Genomic DNA, 12,060 nt, shown 5'->3' on the forward strand with positions numbered 1-12,060 from the left:
TTTGGAAAAACAACAGGAAGTGATGTTTATTCTGTGGTGTGGCAAAGACAGGTACAGGGACAGCTTTGGGTGAAAAAGAAAACATGTCACATTTATATTTGGATTGAAACAGTTGTTGAAGGATACTGAAACAAGCAGAGAGGAGTGAAAATAAAGAACTGTGGTCATAAAGTACCGGGTACTGATGAAATTAAGAATCCATGCCACACTGCTCGGAATGGTATTTGCAAAATAACTATGTTCCTACTCGCTAGTCTCAAAATTATGACACAAGGAGTGCAATTTTAACCATTATTCTGAACACCAGGATTACAGAAAGGTGTAATTAAGACATTGTCTGTATGTATTAGAATGTTTTCTGGATTTATAATATTTGCTGTGAAATAGAAATGCATCTTGTGAAAATGTGAATGAGTACGTTAATTTTACTACAGCTGGCCAAACTTACATAAAAACTATTATGCATAAAATAAAGGGGTAGCCAGTTAAGGTAGATTCTCCCAACCCCCAATAAACAGCCCATTATGTGCTACTTATTATCTGGTTATATCACTGGCCACCAGGGGGCATTCACACTTCCAGCTTCTTCTTCATGACCATCTTGTAGAGAATCTGGTAGCCGTCGTCCCAGGCATAGATCAGCTTCTCCAGGGGGTTGTACTTGAGGCTGGAGTGGGTGCTGTACCGTTTGGGGAAGTAGACCAGCGGGGCCTCGTCGCTGCTCACCAGGCCGTCGATGTCGAAGACGCACTGCACGCGCGAGCGGCTGGCCAGCCTGGTGTTGTAGACCACGTACGCCGTGCCGCAGACCACGAAGCCCGCCTCCGCGTTCTCTCGCGGGCAGGGCGTGTCCCACATCTGCTCCACCTCAAGCGAGCCCGGGTCCATCTTGGCCAGAGAGATGACGTTCTCTGTGTCCCGCGTCGCGAAGAGCGCCCACAGTCCCCCCTCGTCCGCCGACAGGTCGATATAGGTCTCCGGAGAGAGTCCGTACACAGGCACCTGTACAATGCAATCCAATGCAAACACAGTACAGCATGACTATTTAAATTGATCCATTTAGGCCAGTGGTGCTCAGAACTCAGTTTTTCATTGTTTCTCAGTTGCAAATTGATCAATTAACACGGTTGGTTGCAAAGTTAAATTGTCTAAATTAGTTGCTAATTTTAAAAAGATAACTAAAATCGGCAGAACCTGCAGACCGCCAAGGTGGAGAATGACTGGCTGCAGTGAATCACACACGAACAGCTGGCGGGCAAACACTGACAAGATTCACAAGATTTCACAAGATTCCACAAGATTCACAGGATTTCACGAGATTCACAGGATTTCACAAGATTCACAAGATTCACAAGATTTCACATGATTCACAAGATTTCACAAGATTCACAAGACACACGGACATGCTAAAAAACATCCCAAATACGAGTGCAACATATGATTGCTGGAAAAATACAGAATGTGAAAATGATAATTTCAAAATTCATAGGAAATTTAAGAATCAACACCTCCGTCCAGCGTCATGTTTTGTGGTCTTGTTCTTGCTGGCTTTACAGCAGGAAAGAGAACAATTTTACAGTTCAGGGTAAATCTAGATACTGCAGTGAAGAAATATTGCATGCTTACCTTTCAATATATTGTTCATTTAGCACATATGACAGCTAGACTGAATAAAGATAACCGTCAACACTGCAGGCATGGGCAATATCTCCATAGCTATAAATAAATATCTCTCATCTTAACTTTTGTCTATGCTTTGTTATTCTAGATTTTATACAGAAAACACCTGACTGTAACATACAGTACAGTAGATATTCCATGACCTAAAGATGTATAGATTGTACATTACACAACTTCACATTAATTTGGCAGACACTTCTATCCAAAGAGACGTACAAAAGTGCATACTTTTTTGCATTGTAGTGTTGATGTTTGTTCTTTGTTATTTGCTTTTCATGTTTTTGAAACGCGATAAAAAAATGTTGATTACAAATGTTTTATAACCCTATTGACAAGATGGATCTCCCGAAACACAAACATGGCTGCTACTGTCAGCGTAGCATTTGAGATGGTATAGGCTGTGTTCGAGGGGGAGGACTTCAGCTGGGCGTCGTGGGCATGGGTGTTGTCAGCCACAATTTTATAGCACCCAGGATGTTAAAGGCCTTCCTCGTTGTCTGCTCTTAATGAAATAAAGACAAGCCTCTGATGGTTGTCTCGGGGCAGCTGTTCATGATGGCTCAGAGGCGGTTTCTATTTTTGACAGTGAGAGACAGGATCCCGCAAATACAAGATTGAAAGGCTCTGGATAAAATAACTGTAGCGGGTTGTCATAAGTCATTCAGGATGAATGGCATTAAGGATGGTGTAGGAAATGACAAGACGGAAATGTTAACTTGAAAGTCAATGCGGAATGGTGTCTGGAAGTCACAGTCTGGACATGCACAGGGACGGAACATTGTTAATATATTAATATTTTCATGAGCATTTGAGTAGAATACGGGGCTTAAGGCCTAAAATGAAAGCAAGCTAGCCAGCCAGTCTATTTGTGGCTCATGTTTGAGAGTGACAGCATGAACAAACTCATGACGTTATACAATCTGGCAAGGTAACTTTCCAAGCAAATGTAAAACTAGCATACTTCCTTAAAAAAGGAGACACCTTGTACAAAGGAGGTAGTGTCATAAAGTGACTTTCCGCAAAATGGGCTTAGTGTTGCTAAGACAAAAAATCTCCACTCAAAACTGGCGTACACTCCTAAAGTACATCAAGCTAATCCTTAAAACAAAATGTAATGTGTGTAAATGTTAATCAATGAATCAGAGTAAGCTTGTTGCTTTGTTTTCTTCTAATTAATTTTTACTGTGTGTGTGTGTGCACTGTAAATGTTTTTTGTAGTTTTAACAGCAATATTACTGTATAATGAGCTAACCCTTTCTGTACAACCTGTATATAGTATGTAGCTGTAGAGCAAAGTTTTGTGAAAATTTTGTGGCAGGTGAAATTTACAGTAAATATATTTTTGCTGTAAATTTTAATACAATGCGAGGCCTAGTTTTCTAGCCACAAAAGGCTATGCTAACAGAGTTGTCCTAAAAAGTAGGTTATTTTCAACATTGATCTTGTTTTTTATAGTTTTTTCCATCACACCGATTGATAATAGCCAACTTTCACTCCCTGTTTTGAATTGTAGCCTACATTCATTTGCGTAAGTACTTATCTGACAGTTAGAAAATTTAAATGCAAAGTCCATTTGACTTTAAATTTTTTAATCCTATACATGACACAACCCTATCATTATTAAAATGCAGATGGGACATTTTCTTCTTGTAACCACATGACTAATGACAAAAAGGAAATGGTAATTCAATTGGTTGTCTTACATTACACTTTTGAAGGCCAACCAACTTCTCACGGTACAAGGTTGACGTAAGTGAAAATCCACTGTAGTTCAGCCATTTGCAATTTCACTTCCATGCTGTTGCACATCTACCCTGACATAATTCAAATAATAATGCAAACCCTCCTTTGCATTTTCATTTTCAAAGTCAGAAGAGTTGTCAGTGAAAGGATGGAGGCGTGACGGGGGCAGCTCAAACCCTACCAAGAAGTCCCCTTTACAGACCATTATGCCTAATTAAATAGGGGCAGCATGATGGTGCAGTGGATAGAACTGTGGCCTCACAGTAGGAAGGTCCCAGGTTGAAGACTGCATGTTCTCCCCGTGTTCACATGGGTTTTCTCCAGGTACTCCAGTTTCCACGGTCCAAGGACATGCAGGTTAGGCTAATTGGGGGCTTTAAATTGCCTGTAGCTGTGAGTGAATGGCCTGTGTGCTCTGCAATTGATTGGTGAACTGTCCAGGGTGTATTCCCTGCCTCTGCATGCTGGGATAAGCTCTAGCCTCCCTGTGATCCTGACCAGGAATAAGCGGGTTAGATAATGGATGGATATAATTATGTCTAAGTAAAAAATATAATTTAAAATAATCGTATGGTTGCCAGCAAATTATTGTAAATTTTACAGTATTAATATTACTGTGTGTCTGTGTTAGCATTACATTACATTACATTCATTCATTTGGCAGACGCTTTTATCCAAAGCAACGAGTACAATCCATATTTACCTTTTTTCCACATTGTGAAGCACACCTAGTCAACCTGTGCTTTGATTTACTGTTACGGTGGTACAGGAGGCATGAATACTTTGTGAAGTTATTTAGGACCTTTTTTAAAAAAAAATTTCAAATCAGTCATTGTTTACATTGTTTTATCACAACTGCAACCAACCGAAGATGTTCAGAAAGAAAGTGCTTAAGAATACAGTAATTATTGTTCTTTAATGTGTCATGGTAAGATTGTAAAAAATAGGCTACATTGAGAAAAAGTGCTTAAGAATAATTACATATTGTTGTTCAATGTCTTGCTCAGGGTCTACAACCTAGACTAGGGTACAGAATGTAATTAAAATGAGTGTTTGTGATGAAGACTACAATAAAAATACATGCAGTGAAACAGCATGTCTGCGGGTGTAAAGCCAATTTTATGTTGCTTTATTTTGTTTTGTTTGGTAGTTTAAGGTTACTGCTCTGACCGGCTCTAACCTAGTTAGTGATGAGGAATGGTTTACATATGATGTGTCTTATGGATATGAATGTTAATGAGCGTGGGTTACACACCCACCCTGTTCTTATCTGCTGAACAGGTCACAATAATCTAGTGTCTATTACAATTTAATAGTTATAATTGGGTTAAAAACCTATTTTAAAAACCTAAGAAATATTCAGAAGACAATCAATTGTCACTTCTGGGGAATATAACCATAATTTGAATCCAGTTTCCTGGACCTTTAAATGGCTCTATATCCACCCCAAGAGGATGTAAAACTACACATTAGAGTTCAACCCCACTAATTTACATTTATTCTTATGGGAGAAAATTCCGCTCTATTTACATTACTTCATACAACGTCCTAGTTTTCTGGAACTTAACTGCGACGTAGTGAGGACCCCCTGTAGTGAGGCTACCTCCATCAGCTAAAGTGTGTGGGGTCTCATCAGCTCAAAGTGTGTGGGGTCTCATCAGCTCAAAGTGTGTGGGGTCTCATCAGCTCAAAGTGTGTGGGGTCTCATCAGCTCAAAGTGTGTGGGGTCTCATCAGCTCAAAGTGTGTGGGGTCTCATCAGCTCAAAGTGTGTGGGGTCTCATCAGCTCAAAGTGTGTGGGGTCTCCCCCGGCGGGACAGCCCTCACCTGGTCCTCGGCGGGGAACACTGCGCTGTCGGCCACGGACCCATTCTGCAGGTCGTACTTGATCAGCTGGAACTCCGGCCCTTCCGTCACGTAGTAGGCGTGGCCTCTGTAGACGGCGTGGCCCGTCCCGCTCCAGGGGAACGGGAGGTCGACCGGCCGGCCGCGGGACAGCCCCGCGGAGGCCGCCAGGTCCCGGGCGGAGCCGAACTCGTACAGCACGCCCTCGCCGGTGCCGTTGAAGACGTAGACCTTCCCCGCCTCGCTCGCCGTGTCTTTGAACCACGCCCCCTTCGGGCCGCCCGCCTTCTTCACGATCTTCATGGCTTTGATGCTGGAGATCATGTCTCTGCAATCTACAGAGCCAATCGCACGTCAGTACCATCAGCCGACCATGAGCCACATTTCAAGAGCTTAGAATGATATGCTTTTCGTATCTCAAGGCTATTGTAGCTTTCAAAATGCCTTTTATCTTGTCTTTCTCTACATCCCTTTACTCATTTCAACGTGTTTCTAAATTGTCATTTTAATTAATTAAAGCAATGTATATATCAGAAAATATACAAGGCACTCACAAGCTCATTTGTAAAACTGAAATGTCAAATAGAACCCTAAAATTCCCAAGGTGTCAGTTTATTAATTGTTTTGATGAGTGATCAAGATTTATCTCTTTTCTTGTTTCGACAAGACAAAAGCAGCGGGGAAGGTCTGAGGCTGGTTTCTCATGCCTCAGCTGATTTTTCTTTTTTTATTTAAACTTTTATCTAAATGAAACTTTAATGAAAGTTTAATTTCTTTCCAATGACAGGCTTGTTCACCTGAGAAATCCCTTTTTGATGTTGCATTTTGGTATGCTCAAATGCACAGCGTAGCCTGAGGCAGGCAGTTTCAGTGCTCATGAGAAGCAAATGAACTCCAGTGGGAAAACCGACAATGCAGAGCTGCTTCTCATAATGAAATAGAAGATAGCAGAATTAAGCCAGATGAAAGAGCGAAATTCAAATGAATTGATACTGAGTGTTAAATTAAACCTGCCAAACCAGGGCTTGAGCCAGTCTGTCATCATCAGGCATTTATTCATTTAACGCCATTGAAACAAGTTGAAGACAAAATGTTGAACGACACGACAATTAAATAAATAAAGGGTACTGCTGACTAATGAAAGAATCCTGAAATGAGAAAAATGAACAAGACACCAGCAAAATAATCTCAGAACTTCTGTTCAATTTTCCTTGTGCTTGAAAATATCTTGAAACAACAGATGCCAGCCTACTTATTCAATGTTTCTAAGAATGGTGGGAGTTGTACCGAATCGTTATTTTTGGAGTTCATCCCATGTAGCAATTTTTCAATCTGCTGACTGGTGTCTAGCAGTACTCCCCATCTGGACTGTGCATATCCTCTCACGTACCCTCTCGGGAGCTTTGTTGAAAGCGTTTTAGCAGAACCCCTGATCTTCATGATTAGCAAACCAGGATCAGGGGTTCTGCAAAAACATGAGTACACTGCAAATTAGTTATAAATCTCCCAGTCACCAGTATCTTGACAGGTAAAGCAACCGCAAGACTGCCCATGCATTATAAGTGACTAGAGTGCACTCTCAGCGGAAATGGATACAAAAGACTCCTCTGTGTCTCCATAGAGAAACCCCATCTAGATCGAGTTCTTTGTTGGGCAAAACGGTTCAGTTTGGGAGCTCTCGCACATTTCACACCTACCAAACAGGGTTCCAGGAAGAACTAAAAAGCGTTCCCCTATGGAGACATGCCAAAGAACACTTTTTTTTTCCTGAGAGCGTACAGATGCTCTGCTCAGAAACTCACGTGAAAGCTTGTCGTACTCAGCCTTGTTTTTTTCCTTCACGGTTGCGATCCCCGGCTCCATCAGGTTCTTGTCCGTGTCCGCGCAGGGCGGAGCCGGGTTCTGCGTCTCCACGTAGTCCAGCTCGCGCTCCAGCCGGTCCACGCGGCTGCCCACGTCGTGCGCGTCGGCGAGCAGGGCGGCGTGGCCCTTCTCCAAGCTCTCCGTCAGCGCGCTCATCTGCTGCTTGAACTCCAGCAGCTCCGTGGCGTAGCGGTTGGACTGCTCGTGCCACACCGAGATGCGGCCCTGAAAGGCGAAGCAAACGCAATCCACAGCGAGCTTGAGCCTCCTTCAATAGCACGCTACCCGGCCGTACAGTTACAATGTGAGTATGCAACTGGTGTGTCAAAAACACGAGACAGTGTTGTTAAAAACATACTGATGCTGGGGTGTCTCGTGGCATAGCCTGGAAAACATTATTCACACGCTCATTGCAAGCCATGACGTTGACGTGACATTTGTTGCATTTGTCTCTCCCTCTCTCTTCCCCTGTTCTTCCTTGTCTCTCTGTTATGTCTAATAAAGCTGAAAAAAGTCCAAAAAAACATACTAATGCTGATGAAGAATGAGGACCTGAGTGACCAAGATGATCTGTAGCTGATACAGTATATGCTGTAGGCCTGCTGGAGTGTAACTCGCTAAATCACTGCACAGAAATCTTGTCTATTTTTCATGTAGAGCAACATATTCCCTAAATTTCCATACACTGGCTGCATATGTAATGTAATATGCAGCTCAGAATGAGCAATGCATTGATTTCCCATCTGCCACGTTTCCCAGTTGTGGAGCAGACAGCATACATAATGTACCGCAGACATACCGGCTGCTCTCTCAGGATAACCTCTAGCCAACTCCCTGGCTCCTCAACACTCATTCAGTTGCATAATTCACTGAAATCACAACTTGATCAGATAACAAGCTTTAAAAACAACACGGCAGGTTCTGTGTCATGTCCTGCTGCTCATCAGTTTATTCTGCCTGACATCCTGCTCACAGAACAGTTTCAGTTGTCAGTTATCACAGCTACAGAATTTCTGTGAATATTATGCTTTAATATTACGTTGTGTTTGAAATTCTAGTCTTTAAAATATTTGTTGCGTCATGACATTCAAAAAACTTGGCTAAAAGAAAACAGAAAAGTGTGTGTTTGTGTGTATGTGTGTGTGTAGCCCCCTAAAACACACATACGTGCGCGCACACACGCATGCTCGCACGTACGCACACATACACACACACATGCACACAAACACATAAATACATATAAGTTGTGGCCCAAAAGGTCTAAACATTAAATCACTTAAGGCATTGGGCTATTATGGCCCACTAGAACAGATTGGATAAGCTGTGGTATAAAATCAACCAATCTTGTTGATGGAGGTTAATAATTCTGACTCATTATCATTCCAGAATCTCCCATAAATGCTCCACCGGGTTCAGGCCTGGTGACTGAGAAGACAATGGCATGTGGAACACATGCCTATCAAGCCATCGGGTGAGTGCTCTGTGGACAGCGGCTGCCTCGATCTGACTATAGTATCCTGCTTTGCAGGGCTCTCCGCCGTTCCTGATGGAGCTACCTGCTCTCACATGAGATTGAAATTGGCAGTAAATTGATTTAGATTGGCTCACCTGTTTAGCCTTTTGAAAATTTACCTTTATTTTCAAATAAAAAGGAGAGAAGACTGCCCTCTCAATGTATTTTTTCCAATTCATTTTGCTGGTAGAGATCACAGTACAAAAAGTGACAAAAACCATGTAGCGACATAGACTGTATTTGAACCAGATAACTTTCGCTGTTACAGCTGGATAATTGAATTAACAGTGTTCCATTTCATGACAGATGTTTAGACCAGTACACCAGTGTTTAGATTTTCCACACTCTTTTGATTTAGAGGTTGTTTTGTGCCAAAACTTTTTTTTTTTTCAAAACAAAGAAGTACTGAAACTGAAATAAAAAGAAAAGTGTTAAGAAGTACCATTTACAAGCAAAAAGAGTACAAATGAATTATGTATCGCTGGCTAGGGGAACAATATGTACCTATAGGCTTCCTTCCCAGTGACAAGCATTTGTACCTTTTTAGGCCCCCTTTCATACATATTCTCTGAAAGTGTAGGATTTATTTTCTCTGTTTTTGTGTGAATCCCCAGCTGCCATGGAAAGTAAAGCTCATTGAAAGTCCACTCATGAATTGACTTGTTTATGGGAATATTACTGCGAAGTCAGCAGAGCGAGAAGCAGGTTGTTTCTAGAGGGAGAGGGAGGTGGTGAGAAAAAATAAAATAGAGAGAGCGAAATAGTGAAACTGTCAGAAAGAGTGAGAACAAAGGGCACAGAGAAACATATGTAATCAGGAAATAGAGAAAGGTGGAAGGAGATAAAATGTAAAGTGAAATAGGACACAGGTAATGCATGGAAAGGGAAAGAGAGAAAGAGATAACATGAGATATAGAGGAGAATTGAGAGAGATGAAAAAGAAGAAAAATGTGGAGGGACAGACAGGACATATAGGGAAAGAGAGAGAGAGATACATGGACAGTGAGACTGGTCAGAGGAGCATTATGGCAGATGCTTGCATTCGCTACTGTATATTGCAGGAGACTTGGTAGGTAGTGAGATTGATGGGAAACAGTCAAATCTCATTAACTGGACGGCTGCTGCTGCTGAAGCACAGGCTATAAAAATGCCAAAACAAAACAGTGCCTTCCTGGACACTACCATGATCCAAATTACTTATCACAAAGGCCCCTTCAGGGCACCTCCACCCTCAAAGAAAGCAATCAGAATATGCACACTGACACACTGACTAACGGGTATTCCTATCAGTTCCTCTAGTTGCAGTAAAAATCATTCCCTCTTCCATGGTACCCTAAAACTACATTTACCCCAATATTGGAGCTTGTAGACTTCACATAGGCAGGGAAAAAGTTGACTCGCTTCATCCCCCCTGACAACATCCTTAAAGGGATAGTCCAACAGTTCCAAAATTTGACATGGTACCCCTACCTTAGAGGTCAACGTACAGACAAGTTTAATGATAATCAGTTGTTTCTAAGCCTGTCATATGCCCACTGAAAGCTGATTAGCTGATGGTAGTCATATTGTTTCAGATTTCACTTTATTATTATACATCCAATGGAGAACTGACATAAATACATAGCATGCAAAGATTCATCTTGATTGGTCAGGCAATGGAAGAGTTAGAGGGATTTTCATGCAATTCCCTCTTAAATAAAATGAGCATGCTGCCTCAGAGGCAATCATTGCACATGTTACTGTCTGTTTTTGTAAAAATGGCCATGTGTACAACTGTTTATGGTGGCCATAATGTTTTGAAAGTTCAACATCTTTTGATAATTATTCAATTCCAGGCTTATATCGACCAAGCATGACGAACTGGACAATAGCTACTATCAGAGAGTGCATAAAAATGTTCTTTCACCGCCAAAAACTCATATTCCATCATAGCAAAATAAAGCCAGCAACAGGTTGAAAGTATACTGAAACAAAGTTGAAAAGTACTGCTCACTAAATTGCAAAATAAAGTGAAATTCTATCATGTCATTCTACTATCAAAACATGGCAAATATGTCCTCCTCAATATGTATTACTCTTTGAAATATTTTAATTATATGCTTTTTTTCCATTCCACCTTTGCCATATTTTTGATATTGTTATATTCGCATTGGTCATACTCGACAACTGTTAGCATTAGTTAATAATCCTCAGTATGTTTATATTGGGGACTAGCTAATGGCTTATCATTGTTATTGCAGTGGCTTGTTGTGGCCAGCTTTGTCAGAGTTCATACCACTCACAATGAAATTGATTGTGTCTAATGAGGACATTCCATATACTGCAGCACAAGTGTCCTAGGTGGCTCTCATGTGTCTGATGCACCAATTTGCCGTGGAGCTAGAACATTGCCAACATTTTCCTGATGGTGGAATATTATTTTTTTATTGCACATGAAGTAGACTGTGGGGTATTAGTGTCTCCATAGGCATGGAAAGTACTCACATGTACTGTGTGCTGATATGTGCTAGATGAATGTAAAAATACTTTTTATAATCCCTTTGAAAAATCCCTTTCATAATGTCATCCCTGGGCATGCAACAAAAGACTACATTCTGTAGCATACAGAAAACGTGGTGTTTTATTAAAGGATGGGAGTGTATGGTTATATGTTTAGGTGTGTGTCCTAAAGTGTGTTATAATGCTTTTGCATTAGGTCATTTGTGCCTTTTTCTATAATTTCTAATGGAGCTCTGGTTTATATGTTTATAATGGACCAAACCTTTAACATGTGTACCTTCAAGAATATTCAGTCAGCCAAGAACGTTGAGACAGCAGAGCTTGCAAGGGGAAGAGAGCAGGGCAGTACTTACCTCAATGGCCACCAGTCTCTGCTCCAGGTAGTCGATCAGGCCCTGGTGCTGACCGCTAACGAAGCAGAAAGCAGCAGCAATGAGAACGAGGAAAGTTCCCATGGCGAGGAAGGGTATGGGACAGGAAAGTTAGTCCGGACTGTTGCGTCGCTAGTACGTTTTGTGCTTGTGCCCCAGCTGCAGCTGCGAGTCTGTGTGTGTGTGTGTGTGTGTGTGTGCATGCATGGGTGTGTGTGTGTCTGTGTGACTGAAGGAGGCAGGCAGATTCCGCCTCTGAAGTTTCCAACTCTCCTCAAACCACCCGCTTGGCAGGAATATTTTTACAAAAACCGAGGGAGGGTGGAGTCTGGTCTGCTGCTCTCTCTCTCGCCTTTCCCACTTTTTCTTCTCTCTTGCTCTCCTCTTTCTCTCCTCCCTCCTTAGAAGAGAGAAAGAGAGGGAGAGAGAGAGAATGAGGGAGGAGAGAATGAGGAGAGCAAGAGAGAAGAGAAAGTGGGAAACCTTCCATGTGAAGGTACCAAAAGTGTTTGGTACCTTCACATGGACCCCATACTGACTATTGCT

At 41.8% G+C, this 12,060-nt stretch overlaps 1 protein-coding gene across 1 annotated transcript; it reads right to left on the reverse strand.

The window, feature by feature from the left end:
• Positions 1–11,846, reverse strand: LOC118207841 (olfactomedin-like protein 3A). Its single transcript, XM_035381949.1, has 4 exons — positions 11,497–11,846; positions 7,071–7,356; positions 5,251–5,603; positions 1–1,002 (listed from the first exon to the last, which is right to left on the reverse strand). Exons 1-4 carry the CDS (start codon positions 11,596–11,598, stop codon positions 571–573), a joined length of 1,173 nt encoding a protein of 390 aa, XP_035237840.1. The 5' UTR covers positions 11,599–11,846; the 3' UTR covers positions 1–570.
• Between the last annotated feature and the right edge of the window lie 214 nt (positions 11,847–12,060).

The sequence above is a fragment of the Anguilla anguilla genome, chromosome 11, assembly GCF_013347855.1.
Source record: "Anguilla anguilla isolate fAngAng1 chromosome 11, fAngAng1.pri, whole genome shotgun sequence".
NCBI lineage: Eukaryota > Metazoa > Chordata > Actinopteri > Anguilliformes > Anguillidae > Anguilla > Anguilla anguilla.

Coding starts and splice junctions, on each gene's coding strand:
- LOC118207841 (XM_035381949.1), bottom strand. CDS start 11,598: ATGGGAACTTTCCTCGTTCTCATTGCTGCTGCTTTCTGCTTCGTTAGC. Junction 5,604..7,070: donor TGAGTACGACAAGCTTTCAC/GTGAGTTTCTGA, acceptor TTGGCTCTGTAG/ATTGCAGAGACATGATCTCC. Junction 1,003..5,250: donor TGTTCCCCGCCGAGGACCAG/GTGAGGGCTGTC, acceptor TGCATTGTACAG/GTGCCTGTGTACGGACTCTC.